This window comes from Panthera onca, chromosome A1 (genome assembly GCF_046562875.1).
Source record: "Panthera onca isolate mPanOnc1 chromosome A1, mPanOnc1 haplotype 2, whole genome shotgun sequence".
Taxonomy (NCBI): Eukaryota; Metazoa; Chordata; class Mammalia; order Carnivora; family Felidae; genus Panthera; species Panthera onca.
This window is the reverse complement of record NC_138339.1, coordinates 96190431-96215937: the sequence shown is the minus strand read 5'-3', so window position 1 is coordinate 96215937 and position 25507 is coordinate 96190431. Positions and strand designations below refer to the sequence as shown.

General features: G+C 38.1%; 1 protein-coding gene across 1 annotated transcript in view; it reads left to right on the top strand.

Annotated features, from left to right (window-relative positions):
• The window catches only part of JMY (junction mediating and regulatory protein, p53 cofactor), a 99060-nt gene that overhangs the window by 17995 nt on the left and 55558 nt on the right, over window positions 1–25507 (top strand). The window contains exon 2 of the mRNA XM_060635465.3: window positions 22147–22320. Within this exon, the coding sequence (XP_060491448.1) occupies window positions 22147–22320 (174 nt within the window). The remainder of the gene's footprint in view (window positions 1–22146; window positions 22321–25507) is intronic.

Genomic DNA, 25507 nt, shown 5'->3' with positions numbered 1-25507 from the left:
TAGCATTTGATCACTGGTAAATGACTCCAGAAACTTTATTATTGAGAGATGTTCTATAGTTTTGTTTTCTCGTTCTTTTAATAGTTTAACTTTCCTAAAACTTGGTAGAAAATCATTATCTCAAAGAAAGTCATCCACTTTTAAGTGGAATAAAAGATAGAGGGCTATGAATATATGTTTTCTGGCAAGAAGGAAATTACTACCTTTACTATAAAAGGATAGTTTCTAATTTATTGTAAAAATTCATTTTAATCCATTCTTTGGTTGCTATTACACATTCACTTTTCCCCCTAGTTTTCTTACTCTTCCTTAATCTAGTTACATTTTTGATATGCCACAGCCTTGAGATGGTAAGCCATGGTGGAGGTGAGCACCTTTGCCACCAGTTAGAACTGATTTTCTGGGACTATGCTGTGATTAGAAATTGATCAGCTGCAGAGCGCCTGGGTGGCTCAGTCGGTTAAGCGACCAACTTTGACTAAGGTCATGATCTCATGGTTTGTGGGTTCAAGCCCTGCATCAGGCTCTGCTGATAGCTTGGAGTCTGCTTCAGATTCTGTGTCTCTGTCTCTCTCTGCCCCTCCCCCCTCATACTCTGTCTCTCAAAAATAAACATTTACAAAATTAAAAAAAAAAATTGTTCAGCTGCTGTTACTTTCATAACTCTACTTTTTAATTGTAGCTAAAAATAGATGATTCAACACATGACTTAGCTACTTTTTGAATAGTAGGTGGGTGGGCACAGGAAGAGAAACGTATCATTTTCATATTTCTCATACCTCATCCTTTGGAAAAAGTTAAGTAGTTTTGGATGTTGTGGCAAAGGAGAAAATTTAATTTTCCTATTTTTGATGTGTAAGCCAGAATACCTTAGAGTTAGGGACATAGAGAAGGAATAGAGTACAAACACTTGCTTAAAAAAAAAAAGTACAGGGGTACCTGGGTGGCCCATTAAACATCTGGCTCTTGATTTTGGTTTGGGTCACAATCTCAGGGTTTATGGGTTCCTGCGGAGCCTGCTTGGAATTCTGTCTCTCTCTCTCTGCCCCTCCCTGACCGTGTGCGCGTGTGCTCTCTCTTTCTCTCAAAAAAATAAAACAACAAAAAACCTTAAAAAAGAAAGTATGTATTTACTTGATCATGACTGAAAAAAGTATAAATGTAAATCTCCTCCCCAGTCACCTCCATTTCCCTGTCTGTGGTTCCCATTCTCAGAGGCAATCAAACTTCTAGTGTGTCTTTCAGATTTAGTCCTATATACAAAGATACATAGGACATACATAACTTCCCATCTTTTTAAGATTCAAATGGTAGCATTCTACATACTGTTATATTTGTTTGTTTTGTTTTTTTTCTCTTAACAGGCTGCATTTAATTTTATGTTTAATTTTTTTTAATGTTTTTTATTTTTGAGACAGAGGGAGACAGAACGTGAGTGGGGGAGGGACATACAGAGAGGGAGACACAGAATCTGAAACAGGCTCTGGGCTCTGAGCTGTTAGCACCGAGCCCAATACGGGGCTCGAACCCACGAACCGTTAGATCATGACCTGAGCGGAACTCAGACACTTAACCGACTGAGCCACCCAGCTGCCCCAGGCTGCATTTTTTTTTTAATGGCTAAATAGTATTCTGCTGAATGTATATTTTTTTTGATAGGTTTGTTTTTTGTTTTTTGTTTTTTGTTTTTTGTTTTTTTTTTTTTTGCTGTTGCTGTTAAAATAGCGTATCTTTTCCCACATGTACTAGTATATCTGTGAGCTAAGGTAGATTTCTATAAGGGGAATTTCTGGGTCAAAGAATGCATTTTGATTAAAATTGTTTTCTGTAGAGGTACACCAGTTTACTCCCTCTCAAACAAAAGGAGGTTGCCTTTTGTTTCTACATCCTTTTCAACACTAAAGTGTATTTTCATTTTTTAAAAATGTTTTTAAATGTTTATTTATGAGAGAAAGCATGTGCGCACGTGCGCTGAAGGTGGGGAGGTGGGGGGGTGGGGAGGTGTGAGGGTGGGGGGGGGGGGGCGGGGGGAGAGGGAGACAGAATCCCGAGCAGGCTGAGCACTGTCAGCACAGAGCCCAATGTGGGGCTCAAACTCTTGAATTGTGAGATCATGACCTTAACCAAAAATAGAGTCAAATGCTTAACCTACTGAGCCACCCAGTCACACCAAGAGTATGTTTTCCAAAACTTTTTGGTCTTACTGGTGACAAGTTTTAGTTTGTAATTTATTTTGCAATTCTCTTATGAGTAAGTTTTCATTTGTTTAGGAGTCATTTCTTTGAATCCATTACATTCTTTACCTGTATTTGTATTGTTTGTGGAAATTGTCTATGTGTTGAAAGTATTTTTCCTTTAATAATTTGCCTCTTGGGGTGCCTGGGTGGCTGTCGGTTAAGCATCTGACTTTGGCTCAGGTTGTGATCTCCCCGTTTGTGAGTTCAAGCCCTGCATCAGACTCTGTGCTGACAGCTCGGAGCCTGGAGCCTGCTTTGGATTCTGTGTCTCCCTTTCTCTCTGCTCATGCTCTGTCTCGCTCTGTCTCAAAGATAAATAAATGTTAAAAAAATTTTTAAAAATAATTTGCCTCTTGATTTTATTTTGTATGCCTTTGTAGCCAGATAAAAATTTTTGCAGCAAAATTTATTAGTCTGTTTTGATAGTTTCTGGATTTTGAGTCATGCTTTAAAGCCTCTCATGATGAGATTATTTAAAGCAAGAACAAATAAACAAAACCTTACATGTCTTCTAGTTTTATGATTTTGTTATTTGCATTTACATTCTTGATCTAGCTGAGATTTATTTTGGTGCAAGGAATAAGATACAGATCCATCTTACTGTATTTCCTGATAAATGAGAGTTACCACACAATTTCTTGAATGACCATATTTATTGTGCACTAAACTTTGATATAGCTGAACTCTTTAATACTTCATTGTATTTGTATTTGATGCTTTTATCAAATAATATCAATAGTAATAATACAAATAATAAGGCCATTGCCCCCTCCACAGTTATTCTTCATAATTAAAAAAAAAATTTTTTTTAATTTTTTTGAATGCTTATTTTTGAGAGAGAGACAGCATGTGAACGGGGAAGGGGCAGAGAGAGAGGGAGATTCAGAACTGAAAGTAGGCTCCAGGCTCTGAGCCGTCAGCACAGAGCCCAATGTGGGGCTTGAACTCAGCACCCGTGAGATCATGACCTGAGCCCAAGTTGGAAGCTCAACCGACTGAGCCACCCAGGCTCCCCAGATTTTTTTTTAACTTTAAAATTGGCCTTTTCTTATGCAATAAAAAAGTCAAGTTATTTTTTTACCATGTGAAATTTATAATTTAGTAAGAATTGATAGTTTTGTTATTAGTCTTAAATTTATATCATCTTTTGGTACCTTTAAACATTTTATGTGTTTATATAAACCTCTTAAGAGGTTTAAGTTTATTACTATTTTTCTGTTTTTGTTGATGTTTTGTTGTAAATGGAATCCTTGCTAGCTGTTTTTACTATAATAGGGTTGTTGGTTTCTGCATACAAATTATAACTAAGCTTATTGAATGCTTTTTCTGTTGCAATTTTTCAGTTCATTCTAAATTACATTCTTAAATTGCCAGTTTTTATTTTTTAATATTTTCAGAAGTTTATTGAGAAGAGAGAGTGGAGGAGGGGCAGAGAGCAAGAATACCACCAAGCAGGCCTCCTGCTGTCAGAACAGAGTGTGATGCAGGGCTCAAACTCTCAAACCATGAGATCATGACCTGAGCTGAAATCAAGAGTGGGTAGGTTGCTTAACTGATTGAGCCTCCCACGTGCCCCAGAACTAGAATATCTTTATGATCATTTTATTGTTTGTTTGTAGGAGTAAAAAGCTAATAATAATAAAAAACAACAAGCATGTCATCAGAATGAAGAGAGTTAATTTGATGATCTCAAATCAGTGGCCATTGCCTTTAAACTTCCACCTTCACTGAATACATGAAGGCTTACGTACTGGAGATAAGATCCTGGCCAGTGCTAAAGAAAAGACCAGACTTATTTGTCACCCTTTACCTGTCTTAATGATTTTTCTGTGATTAGCTTCAGTCATAACTTTTTTTTTTAAGAATAGCTAAAAATGCTTTTTTTCCCCCCTCCCATGTAAAAATGCATCAGTAGAGAACTGAGCCTTGAGAAATGGGAGTTGGGGCTAAATTTTAGTTTAAACCTGAGCATACCTTAGAGATACTGTGGTTTTGGTTCTAGGCCACCACAGTAAAACAAGTTAAATGAATATTTTGGTTGTCCAGTGCATATAAACATTTCCACTATACTGTAGTCTGTTGAGTGTTTAGTAGCATTACATCTAAAACAAAAACAAAAACAATGTATGTACCTTAATTTGAAAATACTTCATTGCTGAAAAATGGCAATCATTTTCTGAGCTTTTAGAAGCGAGTTGTAGTCTTTTTGCTGATAGAGGGTCTTGCTTTAGTATATATATTTTTTTAAGTTTATTTTGAAGGGGAGCAAGAGCACGTGAGAGTGCCCAGTTGGGTCGGAGAGAAAGGGAGAGGGAGAGACAGAATCTCAAGCAGGCTCCGCACTATCCGTACTGAACCCAACATAGGTCTCGAACTCATGAACCGTGAGATCATGACCTAAACTGAAATCAAGAGTCAGATGCTTAATGGTCTGGGCCACCCAGGCACCTTGGGTCTTGCCTTAGTATTGTGATTATTGACTGATGAGGGTGGTGGTTGCTGAAGGTTAGGGTGGCTGTGGCTATTTCTTAAAATGAGACAAGGGAAGTATTCTGCATCAATTGACTCTTCCTTTTGTGAACAATTTCTCTGTAGTTTCTGTTACTGACTGATAACATTTTACCCATATTAGAACTTCTTGCATAATTGGAGTCACTTCTCTCAAACACTGCTCTTGCTTCATTACCTAAGAGTAAGTAATATACTAAATCTTGTGTTGTCATTTCAGCAGTTATTATAGCATCTTCTGTCTCAAGGAACCACTTTCTTTGCATAAGAAGCAGCTCCTCATCTGTTTTATCACGAAATTGTAGCAATTCGATCACGTCTTTAGGCTGTACTTTTTTTTTTTTAATTTTTAAAAAATGTTTATTTATTTTTGACAGAGAGACAGAGCATGAACAGGGGAGGGGCAGAGAGAGAGGGAGACACAGAATGGGAAGCAAGCTCCAGGCTCCGAGCTGTCAGCACAGAGCCTGAGTCAGGGCTCGAACTCACAGACTGGGAGATCATGACCTGAGCTGAAGTCGGACGTTCAACCCATTGAGCCACCCAGGTGCCCCAGGCTGCACTTGTAATTCTAGTTCTCTTACTATTTCCATCACATCTGCGGTTACTTCCTCCACCAAAGTCTTGAACCTCTCAAAATTATTCATGAGATTGGAATCAACTTCTTCCAAACTCCTGTGCATGTTGATATTTTGACCTCTTTCCATGAATTGTGAATGTTCTTCACGGTGTCTGGAATGGTGAATCCTTTCCAGAGGTTTTCACTTGACTTTGCCCAGATCCATAGAGGAATCACTATCTTTTGCCACTATAGTCTTGTGAAACGTAGTTCTTAAAGAATAAGACTTGAAAGTCAAAATTACTCGTTAATTCATGGGCTGCAGAATGGATGTAGTGTTAGCAGGCATGAAAAGTATATTAATCTCACTGTTCATGTCCATGAGAACTCATAGGTGACAGGTGCATTGTCCATGTGCAATGTTGTGAAAGGAATTGTTTTTTCTGAGCAGAAGATATTTTAAGCAGTGAGGTTAAAGTACTCAGTAAACCATATTATCAATAGATGTGTTGTCATCCAGGCTACACTTTGGCATTTGCACAGAGTAGATCTACCATAATTCTTAAGGGCCCTAGTATTTTGGGAATGGTAAGTGAAGTGAGCATTGGCTTCAACCAGCTGCATTAACTGTTAACAAGAAAGTTAGTCTGTCTATCCTTTGAAACTTTGAAGCCAGGCACTAAGTTCTCTTCCCTAGCTATGAAAGTCCCAGAAGGCATCTTCTTCTAATGTAACAATCTAAGACTGTTTGTCTGTATTGGGACTCTGTTGTTTAATGTAGCCACCTTCATGATTTACTTTACTTAGCTGGATCTTCTGGACAACTTACTGTAACTTCTATGTGCATACTTTCTGCTTCACCTTGAACCTTTATGTTATGAGAGAGACTGCTTCTCTCCTTAAACCTTATGAAAATCAACCTCTGCTAGCTTCAGACTGCTCTTCTGCAGCTTCCTTATGTCTCTCAGCCTTCAAAGAATTAAAAAGAGTTAGGGCTTTGTCTGGATTTAGGCTTTGGCTTAAGTGAATGTTGTGACTGGTTTGATCTACTCAGGCCACTAAAAGTTTTCTGTATATCAGTAAGGCTATTTTGCTTATCATTGGTGTGTTCACTGGAATAGTGCTTTTAATTTCCTTTATTAAGTCTTTCTTTACATTCACAAGTTGGCTAACTGTGAGAGGTCACTCTTGGTGTTCAACATGCCTTCTTGATTAAGCTTAATCATTTCTCGCATTTGATTTAAAGTGAGAGACATGTGACTGTGTTCATTTGAACACCCTGAAGCCATTGTAGGGCTATTAATTAGGCTAATTTCTGTATTGATGTGTCTCGGAATAGGGAGGCCTGAGGAGAGGCAGAAAGTTGGGGGATTGGCCAGTTGGTAGAGCACTCAGAACATACAACATTTATCAGTTCGGTTCACCATCTTGTGCGGGTGTGGTTCATGGTGCCCCAAAACAATTACAGTAACAACATCCAAAAGTGCTGATCACAGATCACCTAACAAAGATAATAATAATGAAAAACCTTGAAGTAATGTGAAAATTACCAAAATATGACCGACATGAAGTACATGCTGTTGTAAAAACGGCACTGATAGACTTGAATGATACAGGAGTGCCACAAACCTTGAATTTGTTAAAAGCAAAAATACCTGAAGTATAGTGAAGGGAAGCACAATAAATAAAAGAGGTATGCCTATAGTGCTAATTGATCTAATAGTAAATGAGAGGGAAAATTTTTGATTAAAGAAAATTTAGGGGCGTGGGGGTGGCTCATTTGGTTGTCCGATTTCGGCTTTGGTCATGATACCCTGTTTGTGGGTTTGAGCCCCATGTCCGGCCATGTGGTGACAGCTCAGAGTCTGGAGCCTGCTTCAGATTCTGTGTCTCCTTCTCTCTCTGCCCCTCCCCTGCTCATGATCTGTCTCTCAAAAAATAAAATAAAACCTTAAAAAAAAAAAAAAAATAGATCTGCCATTGTCTGTATAACTACAGAGACATTTAACCTCATGTTATTGTTCATTTTTTCTTGTGTCTCGGTTTTAATGTTGTGTTTGTGAACACAAGCAAGATGCTGCCCCTCTGTTTTCATGAATGGCACAATAGACGACAGTTAACCAAGTTTACATTCCATCATCAAGTGTGATTCTCCCATTAGTTCACTATTTATTTATTTATTTATTTATATTATTTTTTAAATTTTACATCCAAATTAGTTAGCATATAGTGCAACAATGGTTTCAGGAGTAGATTCCTTAATGCCCCTTACCCATTTAGCCCATGCCCCCTCCCACACCCTCTCCAGTAACCCTGTGTTCTCCATATTTATGAGTCTCTTATCCTTTGTCCCCCTCCCTGTTTTTATATTACTTTTGCTTCCCTTCCCTTAGGTTCATCTGTTTTGTCTCTTAATGTCCTCATATGAGTGAAGTCATATGTTATTTGTCTTTCTCTGACTAATTTCACTTAGCATAATGTCCTCCAGTTCCATCCACGTAGTTGCAAATGGCAAGATTTCATTCTTTTTGATTGCCGAGTACTACTCCATTGTGTGTGTGTGTGTGTGTGTGTGTGTGTGTGTGTGTGTGTGTGTATACCACATCTTTTTTATCCATTCATCCATCGATGGACATTTGGGCTCTTTCCATACTTCGGCCATTGTTGATAGTGCTGCTATAAAAATGGGGGTGTATGTGTCCCCTCGAAACAGCACACCTGTATCCCTTGGATAAATGCCTAGTAGTGCTATTGCTGGGTCCTGCGGTAGTTCTGTTTTTAGTTTTTTGAGGAACCTCCATACTGTTTTCCAGAGTGGCTGCACCAGCTTGCATTGCCACCAACAATGCAAAAGAGATCCTCTTTCTCCGCATCCTCGCCAACATCTGTTGTTGCCTGAGTTCTTAATGTTAACCATTAGTTAGCTTTCTGATGGGTCATTAATATCTTCAAATCCAGTAGTCTCATCATTACCCCTCAAAATCGTCAGTGAAAGGTTTGATCTTAAATGGAAGAGGCTGAATCCACTATCCTGCCTTGAATTCCATTTGTAATTATGGTGGAGCAAATAGATCCTGCATGTTTCTGAGTTTGGGACATTCATTTTATCTTGGTTGAACTGGAGATTTTATTCTGGTAATTCAAGAGGATAACTGGGCAAAAGTTTGTTTTTCTCACAAGGAAGATCTTTTTGAAGAAGATCATGACTTTCAGAAGGTCCACTTGTGGAAAGTTGAGTTACTGGAATACTCTTTCGCTGAGATCTAAATTCCTCTGGCATTCACCTTCAACTTGCTCTGTGAACAGCCTCTCAGCCTTGTTACCATCAGCCGGCCCTGCCGCTCACTTATGCTTCTGCCTCATGTTGTTAATATGGGTATATTAAGGTGTTATGGAAGCAGAGTTTCTCAAACTTTGGTGTGCAGCTCAACACATGACAATCTTAACTAAAATGCAGATTCTGATTCTGTGGATCTGGAGTAGCCCCTGGGGTTCTGTATTCCTAAAAAGTTTGCACATGATGCTGGTGTTGCTAGTCACAGAGCATATTTTGAGTACCAAGGTACTAAATGACCATCATTTAAATATGATTATTTAGCTAAGTTGAACTCTGCCAACTAAAAATTAAAGAGGGCGAATTGACCACAGACAACATTCTTTATTCCTATTCCATAGATGGTTTCACTGCTCTTTGGAATGTGCTGCATTTACAGACTCAGTGTGATGCTCTTTTCCCTAGTGTGTACCTTGTAGGTAGACTTCAGGGAACATAACACTTGGTTACCTCATTCATCCTACCCAGAATTCTCATCTGAGATGCTTTTATTCACATGATTTCTCAAGTCTGGGGTGCTCTCCTTCACCTACCCAGCACTTCCCATCCTTCAAGACCCAGTTCAAATCCTAGCTTTAGAACAACTTTTCCAACTGCTCTAGCCTCCTCTATCTAATCCATCTTTTCTCTAAAATTTTACTGTCTTTAATAATCAGTATTTTACTTTTATATCTGTTGCTTTGCTTCCCTATTTAGATTTTAGACTTAAAAAAAATTTTTTTTAATGTTTATTTTTGAGAGAGACAGCACGAGCAGGGGAGGGGCACAAAGAGAGACACACAATCCTTGGCAAGCTTCAGGCTCTGAGCTGTCAGCACAGAGTCCAATGCCGGGCTTGAACCCATGAACTGTGAGATGATGACCTGAGCCAAAGTCAGATGCTCAACTGACTGAGCCATTCAGGTACTCCTAGATTTTAGACCTCTTAAAGATAGTTTATCTTGGATGTTGTACATCCCCTATATGACCTCTCCTCTTGCATATCTAAAACAATTTGGATATAGTGTCTCTGAATCTGTTAATCATTGCCTCTAAAAACTTGTCTCTCTTCCTTTGTTTGTCTCAATTAGTGTCAGAAGCCTAGTAGTCTTTGCCCAAGTACTGTTGATTTTTATTTCCAAAGCATTTCTTGAATCTTGTTTTTCTCTACCCCAAAATGTAAGCTTCCACCAACTTTCATGGACTCATCTAGGAGCCTGTGAACTGATCCCTCTGCATGCACACTGGTACCCCCTTCCAATATTTTCTCACTGTCATTGTATAACTCAAGGCTAGCCAGGTCTGTTAGTGTCTCCAGAATTCTTCCATTGTGTTCTCCCTTTCTATTCTCCAGTTTGTTAACCATGTTTTATGGTCTCCATGGACGTTCCTCTCTGTCTTTCTGACCCAGTCTTCCCTTCCCACTTTGTCTAGTTTGTCTTTTCATCATTCAGAGCACAGATAAGGTTCTTTTACTTGGGAAAGTATTCCCTGATATTTTCTTGTAACCAGAGAGGTCTTGAGAGGGAAAAATAAAACAAAAAACCTTTAATGATAGCTCTTCGCTTTCAGCATAAAGCAAGATCCCACTTGGCCTGGCTTCTTTCCACATCTTTAAATCATTTATATATTATCAGTTTAATTTTTTTAATGTTTGTTTACTTTTGAGGTGGGGAGGGGCAGAGAGAGAGGGAAATACAGAATCTGAAACAAGTTCCAGGCTTGCTGTCAGCACAAAGCCCGACGCGGGGCTCAAACTTGGGAACCACAGATTATGACCTGAGCCAAAATTGAATGCTTAAGTTACTCAGCCACCTAGGTGCCCCATATATGTTACCGGTTTAGTCACTGATATCTGAGTTGATTGTTTTTGTTCTAGTTGACTTATATTAAAACAAACTAACAAAACCAAACAAGTAAAAATTACTTGTTAACAAAGCGGAAAAAGACATTGATCTGATCACCTTATGAAATAATAGGACTTAGCAGAGATGAAAATCAGTGTTAATAGGTTATTATGAATTTATTTTTAAATCTTTTTTTTGTTGTTTTACTTTAAAAATAAGCACACATACGGTGAAATACAAAATTGTCTTTAGGGGTATTTTCGTGGCTCAGTTGGTTGAGTATCCAACTTGATTTTGGCTTTCTGTCTCTTTTTTTTTTTAATTTTTTTTTTTCAACGTTTTTTATTTATTTTTGGGACAGAGAGAGACAGAGCATGAACGGGGGAGGGGCAGAGAGAGAGGGAGACACAGAATCGGAAACAGGCTCCAGGCTCCGAGCCATCAGCCCAGAGCCTGACGCGGGGCTCGAACTCAAGGAGCGCGAGATCGTGACCTGGCTGAAGTCGGACGCTTAACCGACTGCGCCACCCAGGCGCCCCAAGGCTTTCTGTCTCTTAAAAAAGGTTTGTATCAGTTAAAAATTAATAGGCTTTGCTTTATATCAATTTTAGGTTTACTGAAAAATTGAGCAGAAAATAGAGTTCTCATTTATTCCCCTCCTGTCCACAGTCTCCCGTTATTAAAGTGCATAGTTTACATTAGAGTTCATTCTTTGTGTTATGCAATTCTGATAAGTGCAGAATGTCTGTATCTACCATTACAACATTATACAGAAAGAACACTTTCGCTGCTCTGAAAATTCCATGTTTCCCTTATTCATTCATTGGGGTGTGCTACTTCTCCAACTCCTGGCAACTAGTGATGATGATGATGATGATGATGATTTTTTACTGTCTCCATGTTTTGCTTTTTCCAGAATGTCATGTAATTGGAATCAGACAATATGTAGCCTTTTCAGATTGACTTCTTGTCACTTACCAGTATGTATCTAAGGTTCCTCCCCGTCTTTGTAGTTTGACAGCTCATTTTTTTAAATTGTTGAATGAGTATTCCAGTATATGGATGTATCGCAGTTTATTTATCCATTTACTTATTGGAAGATATCTCTTGCTTCCAAGTTTCCATTTATGAATAAAGCTCCTATAATACTTATGTGCAGGTTTTGTTTGGATTTAGGTTTTCATCTCATTTTGGTAAATATCAAGGAGCAGGACTGCTGGATTATATGGTGAGAATATATTTAGTTTTCTGAGAAATACCATGCTACCACTTACCAAAGGAAAGCTAAAGTAGCTATATTAATGTGAAGTAGGTATATTAATTTGAGACAAAGCAGACTTTGGAGCAAGGAAAATTATGAAGGATCAAGAGAATTACATAATAATGAAAGGGTTAATTCTCTAAGAAGATCTAATAATCCTTGATGTGCACATGCCTAAAAACAGATGATAAGAATACATTACCACCAGCAGTGAGTGGGAATTCTGATTGCTCCACCTCCTTGCCAGTATTTGGTGTTGTCAGATCTGTAGTGGCATCTCACTGGTCTAATTTGTAGATCCCAAATGATAGTATGATATTGAACATCTCCTCTGCTTACCTGAGATCTGTATATCTTATTTGATGAGATATCTTCAGATCTTTTTTTTTTTTTTAAGATTTTTTTATTTTTTAATTTGGAAGTTCTTTTTTAGTTTGTTTATTTATTTTGAAGAGAGACACAGACAATGTGAGTGGAGGAGGGCAGAGAGAGGGAGACAGAGAATCCCAAGCAGGCTCTGTAGTGTCAGCACAGAGCCCAAAATGGGTCTTGAACCCACAAACTGAGATCATGACCTGAGCTGAAACCAAGAGTCAGACACTCAACCACCTCAGCCGCCCAGGTGCCCTGAGGTGTTTTCAGATCTTTTGCTCATTTTTAAATTGGGTTGCCTTTTTTTTTTTTTTTAGTTTGGGATATGACCTTTATTGAGCTTATCCACTGGAGTGGAAATATGTCTGTACGAAACCAAATGTTTGTTACTATAACTTCTGCATCACAATTAAAATCCAAACAGTTTTTTAAAAACAGTCAACTCAATCAAAACCCACTACTTCAGAATCAGTAGCTTCTTTGAAACCCCAGTGACACTTAAATATGGATGGTTAAGACTCGAATGCAGAAATTTGGTTGGTTGGAAAGCTAATTAAACTTCCAACTTGCTCAATACAAAAAGGCAAAATTGTGTTTTCACAGAGATACAGTCCACTGGAATCACCAACACTGGACAGCTATTAAGAGTATTTAGAGGGGCGCCTGGGTGGCTCAGTCGGTTAAGTGGCCGACTTCGGCTCAGGTCATGATCTCGCGGTCCGTGAGTTCAAGCCCCGCGTCAGGCTCTTTGCTGACAGCTCAGAGCCTGGAGCCTGTTTCAGATTCTGTGTCTCCCTCTCTCTGACCCTCCCCCGTTCATGTTCTGTCTCTCTCTGTCTCAAAAATAAACGTTAAAAAAAATTAAAAAAAAAAAAAGTATTTAGAGTCCTCAGATAAGAATATTTAGAATCCTGAGATAATAAGGAATCCAGGCATCCTTGAAACAGTCTTCTGTTGTCCTTTCTTCCCAATCAGAGATATGTGGATGTGTGGAATGACACCACCACCAGCAATTATAGCTTTGATGAGAGAATTCCTCATCTCCACGAATAACAAGTTGCAAGTGATGAGGGGTAATACACTTTACCTTCAAGTCTTTTGATGCATTTCCTGCCAGTTGAGGTACCACCTTTGTCTTGGCCTTTCCGGAATCCTTCCCAGCCTTACCATCTCAAATTCTGCTCAAGCTCAAACAAGGCAGAGAAAAGACTAGTCAGATAGCCAGGGAGATCCCACCTCCTACTTCATCGCACCACTATTCAAACTGCTGGGTTGCTTTCTTAATGTTGAGTTTGGGAGGGTTTTTTTTGTATATTTTGCATAACAGTGTTTTATCAGAAATGTATTCTACAAGCGTTTTCTCCCAGTCTGTAGCTTGTGTTTTCATTCTTTTGTAGGTCTTTTGTAGAAGTTACTAGTTTTAGCAAAGTCTAGCTTAATAATTTTTTTCTTCATGGATTGTGCTTTTAGTGTTATGTCTAAAACAGCGGTCAAACCCAAGGTCACCAAGATTTTCTCCTATTTTCTAGGAGTTTTATAGTTTTGCATGGTCCATTTTGCATTAATTTTTGGCAAAGGTATAAGGCCCCCCCCCTCTTTTGCATGTACATGCCCATTTGTTTCTGTACCATTTGTTGAAAAGACTCTTCTTCATTGAATTGCCTTTGCTCCTTTGTCAAAGTTTACTGGACTGTGGGTTTGTTTTGGACTCTCCTCTGTTGATGTGTTTTCATTACCACACTGTCTTGATTACTGTAGCTTTCTAGTGACTAATGAAGTTGTATAGTGTCAGTTCTCTGACTTTGTTTTTTAATATTGGGTTGGCTGTTCTGGGTGTTTTGCCTTTCTGTATAAACTATAGAATTGGCGTATTAATGTCTGCAAAATAACTTGATGATACTTTGATTGGCATTGCATTTAGTCTATATAGATCAAGATGGAAAGAACTGACATCTTGACAACAGAAATCTTCCAATCCATATATGTGGAATATTTTTCCATTTGTCTTGTTCTTTGATTTCCTTAATCAAAGTTGTGTGACTTTGCTCATACAGGTCTTGTGCATTGATTGACATGTATTTCATTTTTTTTATTGCTAATGTAAATGATATGTGGAAGGTTTTGTGTTTTGTGGGATTTTTTGTTTTTGTTTTTGTTTTGTCTCGTCCTTTGGATTTTCTACACAGCAGTGTGATCCACATAAAGACAGTTGTTTCTTCCTAATCTGTATGTGTTTTATTTCCTTCCTTAATTGCATTAGCTAGGACTGCCAGTACAATGTTAAATAGGAATGATGCACGGGGACATCCTTGCCTTGTCCCTTATGGGAAAGCATCTAGTTTATCACAGTTAAAAATGTTAGCTGTAGGTTTTTTGTTGTTCTTTATCAAGTTAAGGAAGTTTCCCTATATTCCTAGTATGCTAGTGGTGTTTTTCATGAATGGTGTTGGGTTTTTTCCACTACTTTTCCTGCATCTATTGATGTCATATGATTTTTTTTTTCTTTAGACTGTAATGTGATGGGTTACATTGATTGGTTTTTTTAAAATGTTGAACCAGTCTTGCATACCTGTAATAAATCACATTTGGTTGTAATATATAATCTTCTTATTGAGTGTTGGATATACCTCCCTAATACTTTGTTGAGGATTTTTGCATCTACATTCATAAGCGATGTTGATCTATAGTTTTCTCGTAATGTTTTGATTGGGAGAATTTACCAGTGAACCTGTCTGGACTTGGTATTTTCTAATTTGGAAGGTTACTGATTATAAATTCAACTTCTTGAGTACGTAATAGGCCTATTCTGATTATCTGTTGTTGGGTGTGAATTTTATTAGAGTGTATCTTTTAAGGAATTCATCCATTTCACCTAGGTTGTTGAATTTGTGGGCATAGAGATCTTCTTAATATTCCTTTTAAAGTTCATGGCAGCAGTAGTTATGTCCATTTTTCTAGTAACTGTTTTCTTTTTCTTTGCTAACCTTGATAAAGGTTTATCAACTTTATTGATGTTTTCAAAGAACCAGAGTTTTTTTGTTCATTGTTCTCTATTGATTTCCCTGTTTTAATTTCACTGATTTAAACTCTAAATTTTATTCGTATGTACTCTTAAAATTATAATTTGCTTTTTTGGTTTTCTAAGGTGAAGGCTTAGATTATTGGATTTAGACTTTTGTAATATATGCATTCGGTGCTATAAACTTTCCTCTAAGCACCTTTAATGCATCCCAGAATTTTTGATAAATTGTTTTCATTTAGTTAAAAGTATTTTAAAATTTCTCTTGACTTTCTTTGATCCAGCTACTGTTTAAAATTATGTTCTTTGGGGCGCCTGGGTGGCTCAGTTGGTTAAGCGTCCGACTTCGGCTCAGGTCATGATCTCACGGTCCGTGAGTTCGAGCCCCGCGTCGGGCTCTGTGCTGGCAGCTCAGAGCCTGGAGCCTGCTTCGGATTCTGTGTCTCCTTCTCTCTCTGACCCTCACCCGTTTATGCTCTGTCTCTCTGTCTCAAAAATAAATAAACATTAAAAAAAAAATACATGTTCTTTAATTTCCAGGTATTTTAGGGATTTCCAGCAATATTTCTGTTAGTAATTTCTAGTTTAATTTCATTTTAGTCTGAGAGCATACTTCATGTGACTTCTTTCAAATTTGTTACGGTGTGTTTTAGGCCCAGAATGTGATCTGTCTTGGTAAATGTTCCATGTGAGCTCAAGAAGAATATGTTGGATGAAGTAGTTAATAGATGTCAATTATGTCCAGTTGATTCATGGTGCTGTTGAGTTCACCTATATCCTTACTGATTTTCTGACTGTTGGCTCTGTCCTTATTGATAAAGGGGTCTTGAAGTCTCCAAGTATCATAGCCTTGTAGTTCTATCCGATCTCCTTTTTCTGATAATTTTCCTTGCTCCAAGGTCTGCTTTGTCGAAAGTAGTATAACTACTGCAACTTTCTTTTGATTAGTGTTAGCATGGTATGTTTTTATCACCTTAACCTATCTGTGTGTGTATTTAAAGTGAGTTTTTTCTATACAACATATAGTTGGATCTTGTTTTTATATTCACCTGACAGTGTCTTTTAATTGGTGTATTTTAAACATCGATGTTTAAAATGATTATTGATACAGTTGGAGTAATATCTCTCCTGTTACTATTTTCTGTTTATTGCCATGTTGTTTTTTTCTTTTATCCATCTTCCGCTCTTTGAGCATTCTGGTATTAATTAAGCATCTTATATTCTGGTTTTTTATCAATTAGTATATCCTCAATTTAGCATATCTGTGATACTTTTTTAAACTTTTTTTAGTGCTTGCATTCAATTTTGGGATATACATTTGCAATACTAACCAAGCTTTCTTTCAAATAGTGCTGTTGCACTTCATATTGTAGCACAGGTTCCTGGTAACAAGGTGTTCCCAGTTCTTCCCTCCTGTCCCTTTTAACATTTCTGTCGTTTTTTTTTTTTTTTTTAATTTATCTTATTAATGCATAAGATGTAATTGCTGGATATATTATGGCTACTATTTTGAGCAAACTATTATCTGTTAGTTGCCTGGAGCCTGCTTTGGATTCTGTGTGTGTGTCTCTCTCTGTCCTTCTGCTCACACTCTCTCAAAATAAATAAAAATTAAAAAAAAAAAGAGAGTTGGATGCTTAACCAACTGAGCTACCTAGGTACCCCAAACATATTTTTTCATTTTATTTCCTTTTGATTCTTAGTATTTCCAACTCTCTGCTTACATTTCATATGTTCATTCTTGAATGTTGTCTGCCTTTCCATTAGTTCCCTTAGCATATCAGTTATAGTTTCAATTCCCAGTCTGATAGTTCCCATATCCCTGCTATACCTGCATATGGTCTTGATAATTGCTCTATCTCTTCAAACTGTACTTCTAATATGCCCTGTAATTTTGTTCTTCTAAATTTTTTAAATGTTTGTTAATTTTTGAGAGAGAGAGAGAGTCAGGTGAGGAGCAGAGAGATGGGGAGAGACAGAATCTGAAGCAGGCTCCACATTCTGAGCTGTTTACACAGAGCCCGACGCGGGGCTTGAACCCACAAACCGTGAGATTGTGATCTGAGCCAAAGTCAGACACTTAATTGACTGAGCCACCCAGGTGCTCCTTCCCTAGTTAGTTCTTAAATAAAAACCTAAGGTATGAAATTTTTTTGGTTTTATTCTGCTTTTACACGGGAGGTCTGCTGATGCAACGGTAAGGAATTAGGGGAAGTGCTAATCACAGACTTATGAATACTTTTTAACCTGTCTGTACCCTGGGACTATTACTTTAACAAGTGCTTCTCAGTATCCCACTTCTCAACCCCCACTCCTTAGTGAGACAGGAGTTGAGCATTTCCCTTCCCTAGGTCATTTAGGGTCTGGTGAAACCCTAGTACATAAGGCTATGGTAAAATAGTTTTTCTTGAGGACAGGCCTTGTTAAGATGGAATGATCCCTGAGCATATTGCAGAATGGCCACACTACTCATTCTCTGCCAGAAACACAAGGGTTTTGGCCAGTCTTCATTTAGAATCTGGTAGATCTCAGGGAGATAAAACAAAGAAAGTGTAGGGGCACCTGGGTGGTTCAGTCGGTTAAGTATTCAACTTCAGCTCAGGTCATGATCTCCCCATTCCCAAGTTCAGCCCCCTTCTCCCTCCCCTCCCCCATCTGAGTCTGCTTCGGGTTCTGTGTCTCCGTCTGTCTGTGCCCCTCCCCTGCTCATGCTCTGTCTCTGTCTCTCTCAAAATTAAAATAAACATTTTAAAAAATTAAAGTTTATGTTTTTGTTTTTGTTTTTGTTTTTGTTTTTTAAATAATCTCTACACCTAACATGGGGCTCAAATCCATAACCCTGAGATCAGGAGTCACACGCTCCTCCAATGAGTCAGCCAGATGCCTCCAAGCCTAATTTTAGTTCTTGTAGTAACTTTAGTTACTGTGCTAAGTGATGCCAAGAAGGCCCAGGCAAATTAAGGGAATGAAGAAGAGGAAGGGCAAAACAGGCACAATGGAGAATGAGAGAGGGCCTGTGCTAGTCCTGGAAATTGAAGTTAGGATTTTCTTCTGCTGTCCACTACCAGTGTAACTCTGCACAGTAGTCAGTCTTTGTGGAGTGAGTAGTCTAGAAAGCTGTGTAGCCTGAGGCTCTGCAGTTGTAAATGGGATCAATTCCTTGATTGCTCTTTCTCCTTCATCATTGTTTAGATATACAACCAGTTTCTGTACATTGATTTTATATCCTGCGACTTTGCTGAATTCATGTATTGGTTCTAGCAGGTTTTGGGTGGACTCTTCTGGGTTTTCCACATAGAGTATCATGTCTTCTGCGAAGTGTGAAAGTTTGACTTCCTCCTTGATGATTTGGATGCCTTTTATTTCTTTGTGTTGCCTGATTGCTGAGACTAAGACTTCCAATACTATGTTGAATAACAGTGGCGAGTGTGGACATCCCTGTGGTGTAGCTGACCTTAGGGGAAAGTTCTGTTTTTCCCCCATTGAGGATGATACTAGTGGTGGGTCTTTTGTATATGGCTTTTATGATCTGGAGGTATGATCCTTCTATCCCTACTTTATCAGCAGTTTTTGTCAAGAAAGCTTGCTGGGTTTTATCAAATGCTCACTCTCTATTGAGAGGATCATATGGTTCTTAACCTTTTTTAAAATTAATGTGGTGTATCACATTGATGTGCAGATACTGAACCAGCCCTACATTCCAGGAATAGATCCCACTTGATCGTGGTGAATAATTCTTTTAGTGTATTATTGGATCTGTTTTGCTAGTGTCTTGTTGAGAATTTTTGCATCCATGTTCATCAGGGAAGTTAGTCTGTATTTCCCCTTTTTAGTGAGGTCTTGGTCTGCATTTGAAATCAAGTTAATGCTGGCCTCGTAGAAATGAGTTTGGAAGCTTTCCTTCCATTTCTGTTTTTTGGAACAGCTTCAAAAGAATAGGTGTTAATTCCTCTTTAAATTTTTGGTAGAATTCCTCTGGGAAGCCATCTGACCCTGAACTCTTGTTTGGAGATTTACTGATTCAGTTTCTTTACTGGTTATGGGTCTGTTCAAATTTTGTTTCTTCCTGTTTCAGTTTTGGTAGTTCATATGTTTCTAGGAATTTGTCCATTTCTTCTAGATTGCCCAATTTTTTGGCATATATTTGCTCATGATATTCTCTTACTATCATTTGTATTTCTGCAGTATTGTTTGTGATCTCTCCTCTTCATTCGTGATTTTATTTATTGAGGTCCTTTCCTTTTTCTGTTGGATCAAACTGGGTAGGGTTTTATCAATTTTGTTAATTCTTTCAAAGAATCAGCTCCTGGTTTCATTGATGTGTTCTACTGGTTTTTGTTGGTTTTTGTTTTTGATATTGTTGATTTCTGCTCTAATCTTTATTACTTCTCTTTCTCTGCTCATTTTTTGGCTTTATTTGCTCTTCTTTTTCCAGTTTTTTTTACGTGTAAGGTGAGTTTGTGTATTTGAGACCTTTATTTCTTCTTTAGGAAGGCCTGGATTGCTATATACTTCCCTCTTAATGCCCACCTTTGCTGCATCCAAGAGGTTTTGGGCTGTCATGTTTTCATTTTCATTGGCTTCCATGTACTTTTTAATTAGCACTTTAATTTATTGGGTAACCCATTCATTCTTTAGTAGGATGTTCTTTAATCTTCAAGTATTCATGGTTTTTCCAAATTTTTTCTAGTGGTTAATTTCGAGTTTCACAGTGTTGTGGTCTGAAAATATGTAAGGTATGATCTTGATTTTTTTGTACTTGTTGAGGCTGATTTTTGTACCAGTATGTGATCTATTCTGGAGAATGTTCCATGTGTACTCAAAAAATGTGTATTCTGCTTTAGGATGAAATGCTCTGAATATATCTCTTAAGTCCATCTGGTCCCGTGTGTCATTCAAAGCCATTGTTTCTTTGTTGACTTTTTGCTTAGATGATATGTCCATTGTTGTAAGTGAAGTGTTGAAGTCCCCTATTGTTATTGTATTATTATCAATGAGTTTCTTTATTTTTATTTTATTAAAAACATTTTTTTTTAATGTTTGTTATTGAGAGACAAAGAGACACAGAGCGTGAGCAGGGAAGGGGGAGAGAGAGGGGGAGACACAGAATCCGAAGCAGGCTCCAGGTTCTCAGCTGTCAGCACAGAGCCCGACGCGGAGCTCGAACTCATGATCCGTAACATTATGACCCGAGCTGAAGTCAGTTGCCCAACGAACTGAGCCACCCAGGCGCCCCACAATGAGTTTCTTTATGTTTGTGATTAATTGATTTATATATTTGGGTGCTTCGGCGTTGGGGGCATAAATATTTACAATTATTAGATATTTTTGGTGGATAGGCCCCTTATGATATAATGCCCTTCTTAATCTCTTGTTACAGTCTTTATTTAAAAATCTAGTTTGTCTGATGTAAATATGCCTATACCAGCTTTCTTTTGACAACCATTAGCATGATAGCTGGGTCTCTATGCACTTACTTTTAATCTACAGGTCTAAAATGAGTCTCTTTTAAACAGCTTGTTTTGTTATCCATTTTGATACCCTGTGTCTTTTCAGTGGAGCATTTAGGGTGAGTACTGAAAAATACGAATTTAGCACCATTGTGTTGCCTGTTGAGTTGGTGTTTCTGATGATGTTCTCTGGTGCTTTCTAGTCTTTGTTGCTTTTGGTCTTTTTTGTTTTGTCTTTTTTCGACTCAAAGCGTCCCCCTTAAAATTTCTTCTAGAGCTGGTTTAGTGGTCACAAATTCCTTTAGTTTTCATTTGGGAAACTTTTGCTCTCTCTGTTTTGAATGACAGTCTTGCTGGATTAAGAATTCTTGGCTGCGTATTTTTCCGATTCAGCACGTTGAATACATCCTGCCACTCCTGTTTTTGTCCTGCCAAGTTTCTGTGGATAGGTCTGCTGTGAACCTGATCTGTCTTCTTTATAGTTTAAGGACTTTTTTTTCCCTTGCTGCTTTCATAATTCTTTCTTTGTCTGTGTTTTTTGGAAATTTGACTATGATATGCCTTGTTGATTGTCATTTTTTGTTGAATCTAGTGGGAGTTCTATGTACTTCTTGGATTTTGACATCAGTGTCCTTCTCCAGATTAGGAAAGTTTTCCGGTATAATTTGCTCACATAAACCTTCTGCCCCTTTTTCTCTCTCTTCATCTTCTGGGACCCCTATGGTTCAGATGTTACTCCTTTTTAATGAGTCACTGAGTTCTCTAATTCTTACATTGTGCTATCAAAAGTTAATTTGGTAATGTTCCAAACTGGGAGGAGGAGCAGAGTGGCAAGGAGATTTGGGGAAATTAGTAAATAATATTGCCAGGGGTTGATAACTAACTACTGTGTATATTAGCAATGAAAAACATTTTTTTAATTTATTTTTGAGCGAGAGAGAGCGAGCAAGTGGGAGATGGACAGAAAGAGCATGAGGCAGAAGATTCCAAGCAGGCTCTGTGCTGACCGCAGAGTGTGATTCAGGGCTCAAACTCACTAACTGCAAAATCAGGAAGGACCTGAGCCAAAATTGGACGCTTAACTGACTGAGCCATCCATGTGACTCCCCAACTCCCTTTTTTTTTTTTTTTTTTTTTATATAAAAACAGAAAGCTATGACATAGGTGGGGAAAAATTTTGTAAGGCTATAAGCCTAGGTGGATAGATAGTATGGAGTCCCAGGAAATACAACAGGAATAATACTGAGAGCAGTATTGAAAAGCTGATTGAGGCCATGGTCTTGAGTAGTAACACATCTTGGGGCATGGAGATGAGTTATGAAAAGCTGAGAGCTTTTTTCAGAGAGTTTTTTCAGTTATGAAAAACTGAGAGCAGTTTGAAAAGCTGATTGAGGCCGTGGTCTTGAGTAGTAACACATCTTGGGGCATGGAGACGAGTTATGAAAAGCATTTAGTCCCTTTCGTTCCATCTGTGTTTCAATATTCCAGGGTCGTAAGATGATAAGAGAGGGAGTTAAAAGCAAATGTTTATAGGCTATTATAATCAGATTTCTTTATAATAAAACTTTCTTGTTCCACAGCTGTTGGATAAGCACAAGAATACAGAAAGCATGGTTGAGCTTCTGGACTTGTATCAAATGGAGGATGAAGCGTATAGCAGCCTTGCAGAAGCCACAACTGAACTATATCAGTATTTACTACAGCCGTTCCGAGACATGAGAGAACTTGCCATGCTACGGAGACAGCAGATAAAGGTATTTTTTTTTTTTAACCTACACAGTAGCCTGCCTGTTTTATAGTCTCAGCCTGGCTGGCCATCCATCTTAATTATAAGAGGAGCTTTTTAAAAGTACTGATAGGTGGTCCTTCCTCCCCAGAGATTCTATTTTGCTAGGTCGAGGTTCTATACAGCCTGAGCACCTCATTTTAAAGAATCTCAGAGGCAATTCTGTTAAGTACCCGGGGATGAGAAGAGTCTAGAAAGTAAAGTTGTAGATACATTGAGAAATCCCCATCTTCCTCCCATTTTCTTGTACTTTTCTTCTCCTTCTGTTCCTCCTGTTGAATGCTTTGGGAACTGTGTAGCCTTAAGCTTCCTTACCAGAAGTTTTGGGAACAGTTTTTCTGGGAAGATGTTAGTTAGTTAGTTTAGTTAGTTAGTTACTTAGTTACTTTTTATTTATTTTGAGAGAGAGAGAAGATGCTTGAACTCACGAGCCATGAGATCATGACCTGAGCCAAAGTCAGACGCTTAACCAACTGCACCACTCAGCGCCCCTAATTTCTTTAAAAAAAAAATTTTTTTAAATATGTATTTATTTTGAGAGAGACAGAATGAGTGGGGGAGAGGGAGAGAGAGAATCCAAGCAGGCTCTGCACTGCCAGCATGGAGCCCGATGGTAGGGTTTGAACTCATGAACTGCGAGATCATGACCTGAACCAAAACCAAGAATTGGATGCTTAACCCACTGAGCCACCTAGGGACCTCTGTTACCTGATTTCAAAGCTTAGTAAAAAGCTAGAGAATTCCAAATTTTAAAAAATTGTTTTTAAAAATTAAAAAGCTAGAGAATTCCAGACATTGTAGTATTGGCTTAGGATAGAAATGTAAATCAAATGAATAGACTAGAACCCAGAAATAGATGCATGGTTATATAGTAAGTTAGTTTTCCATCAGGTTAAGAAAGCAATTTGGGAGTAACCATTTCCAACAAATGGTTACTAGAAGAACTGTATACCCATATATAAAAATCGATCTCAATCTTTATATCCTATACAAAAATTAATTTGAAAGCCATCTTAGACCTAAGCATAAAATCTCATGTTCTAAAACTTATATAAGAAAACAGAAGAAAGTTTTCACAATTTGGAGGAAGGAAAGGTAAAAGTTCATGTAGACAGGATTTAGAAACCTTGAACCATAAACTAAAAATTGATAGGTTGGAATTCACCAAAATTAAAGACTTCTACTTTTTGAAAGATTGTTAAGAAAATGAAAAGACAAGCCACAGACTGGGAGAAATATTTAAAGAACACTTAAAGACAGCACCTGCATGGCTCAGTCAGTTAAGTGTCTGACACTCTGATTTTGGCTCAGGGTCATGATCTCCCAGGTTCCTGAGTTCCATCTCCTCATCAGGCTCTCTACTGTCAGTGCAGAGCCTGCTTGGGAGTGTCTCTTTCCCCACCCTCCTATCCCTCCTCCACTTGTGCTGTGTTTCTCTCTCAAAATAAATAGACTTAAAGACTTGATTTACTTATCTAGTTACTTATTGAAAGCCATAATGAGATACACACCTATTAGAATAAATACAGTTAAAAATTCTGGGGTGTCTGGATGACTGAGTGATTTTGGCTCAGGTCATGGTCTCACAGTTCATGATATTGAGCCCCGTGTTGGGCTCTGCTGTCAGTACAGAGCCGGCTTGGAATTTTCTCTTGGCTCTATGTGCCCTACCCCCTGCAGGGGGAGAGGGGGGGCGCGCTCGCGCGCGCGCTCTCTCTCTCTCTCTCTCTCTCTCTCTCTCTCTCTCTCTCTCAATAAACATTTTAATAAGCTCTGGCACTTGAAAGGGCTGGTGAGGTGTAGAGTAACTGGAATTCTTAGATTGCTAGCACATTTTATATTGGTAAAATTACTTTGGAAAACAGTTTGGCTGTTTCTTCAAAGTTAAATGTATACATACCTTACAACTCAGCTGTTCAAATCCTAGTTATTTATACAAGAGAAATGAAAACCTCTGTTCACAAAAAAGGCCTATACACTAATACTCATGCCACCTTCACAGCCTCTAAGGAACAAGTCCAGATAACCATCAACAGGTGAATGGATAAGCAAAATGTGGTATTTCCATATGAGAATAATACTCAGCAACGCAAAGGAATTAACTATCGATAGGCACAACAACATGGATAAACCTCACATCTTGCTAAGTCAAAGAAGCCAAATACAAAGGAGTATATACTGGTGTGAAGGGATGGATGGCAAAGGGGCGTGGGCAATCTTTTGGAGGTGATAGAAATGTTCTTTATCTCAATTGTGGTGGTTGTTTCTTGGGTGTACAGAGAATGCATAAAATAGTTGACAAAATGATACTGAACAAAAGACACAGTGTGAACTGTATGAATCTATTTATGTGAAATTCTGGACATGATAGTTCTGATCTACATCAACAGAAAGCGTAACATTTGTTGCCTGGGAGTGGAGCGGTGGAGATTGACTGAGAGGGAACAGGTATAACAGCATCCTTAGGGTGATTGATAGGTCTAAATTTTGATTGTAATGGTTCCATGGATATTTAAACTTGTGAAATTTCATCAAAATTTATACTTAAAAATCGGGAACATTTTGTTATACATAAATTATAACTTAAGGTGATTTTTTCTTTTAAATAGGAAAATGAGCACCGTGTAAAAGTTGATGTAGAGGCACACAAACTGGAGTGATCAAAACTACCTAAAGATATAATGAAAGATTATATAGAGAACTTAACCCCTGAAGATTAAATAAGAATTCAGCAGGAAGGGGATATATATGTATGCAGTGGAGATTGGAATAGAGATTATTCCAGATAAAGATAAAAACAGAAATGGTACAGTGAATAGGCATGTGTTTATGGTTTTAGTCGAAATGAATTATTGAGGAAATTACCAAGGCTTCACTATCACCTGGCATCATTGGTGGATGCCAGTAAATAGCGTAGCTGAGATTGAAACACATGTGTGTTTGACTGCAAAGCTTGCTGTTTTAGTTATACCACAGGGTGTAAATTGTTTGCTATGTCATGGGTCTAAGGGTTTGCAGGAAGTTAGAGGAAAGTTGGTCAGGGGCTAGAACACTAAAGGATCCTGTGGAGTTTGACCTTTGCTCTCTAGATTATTTATTAATATTTTTTAAATAAATATTTCTGAGAGCGTGCACAAACAGGAGAAGGGCAGAGG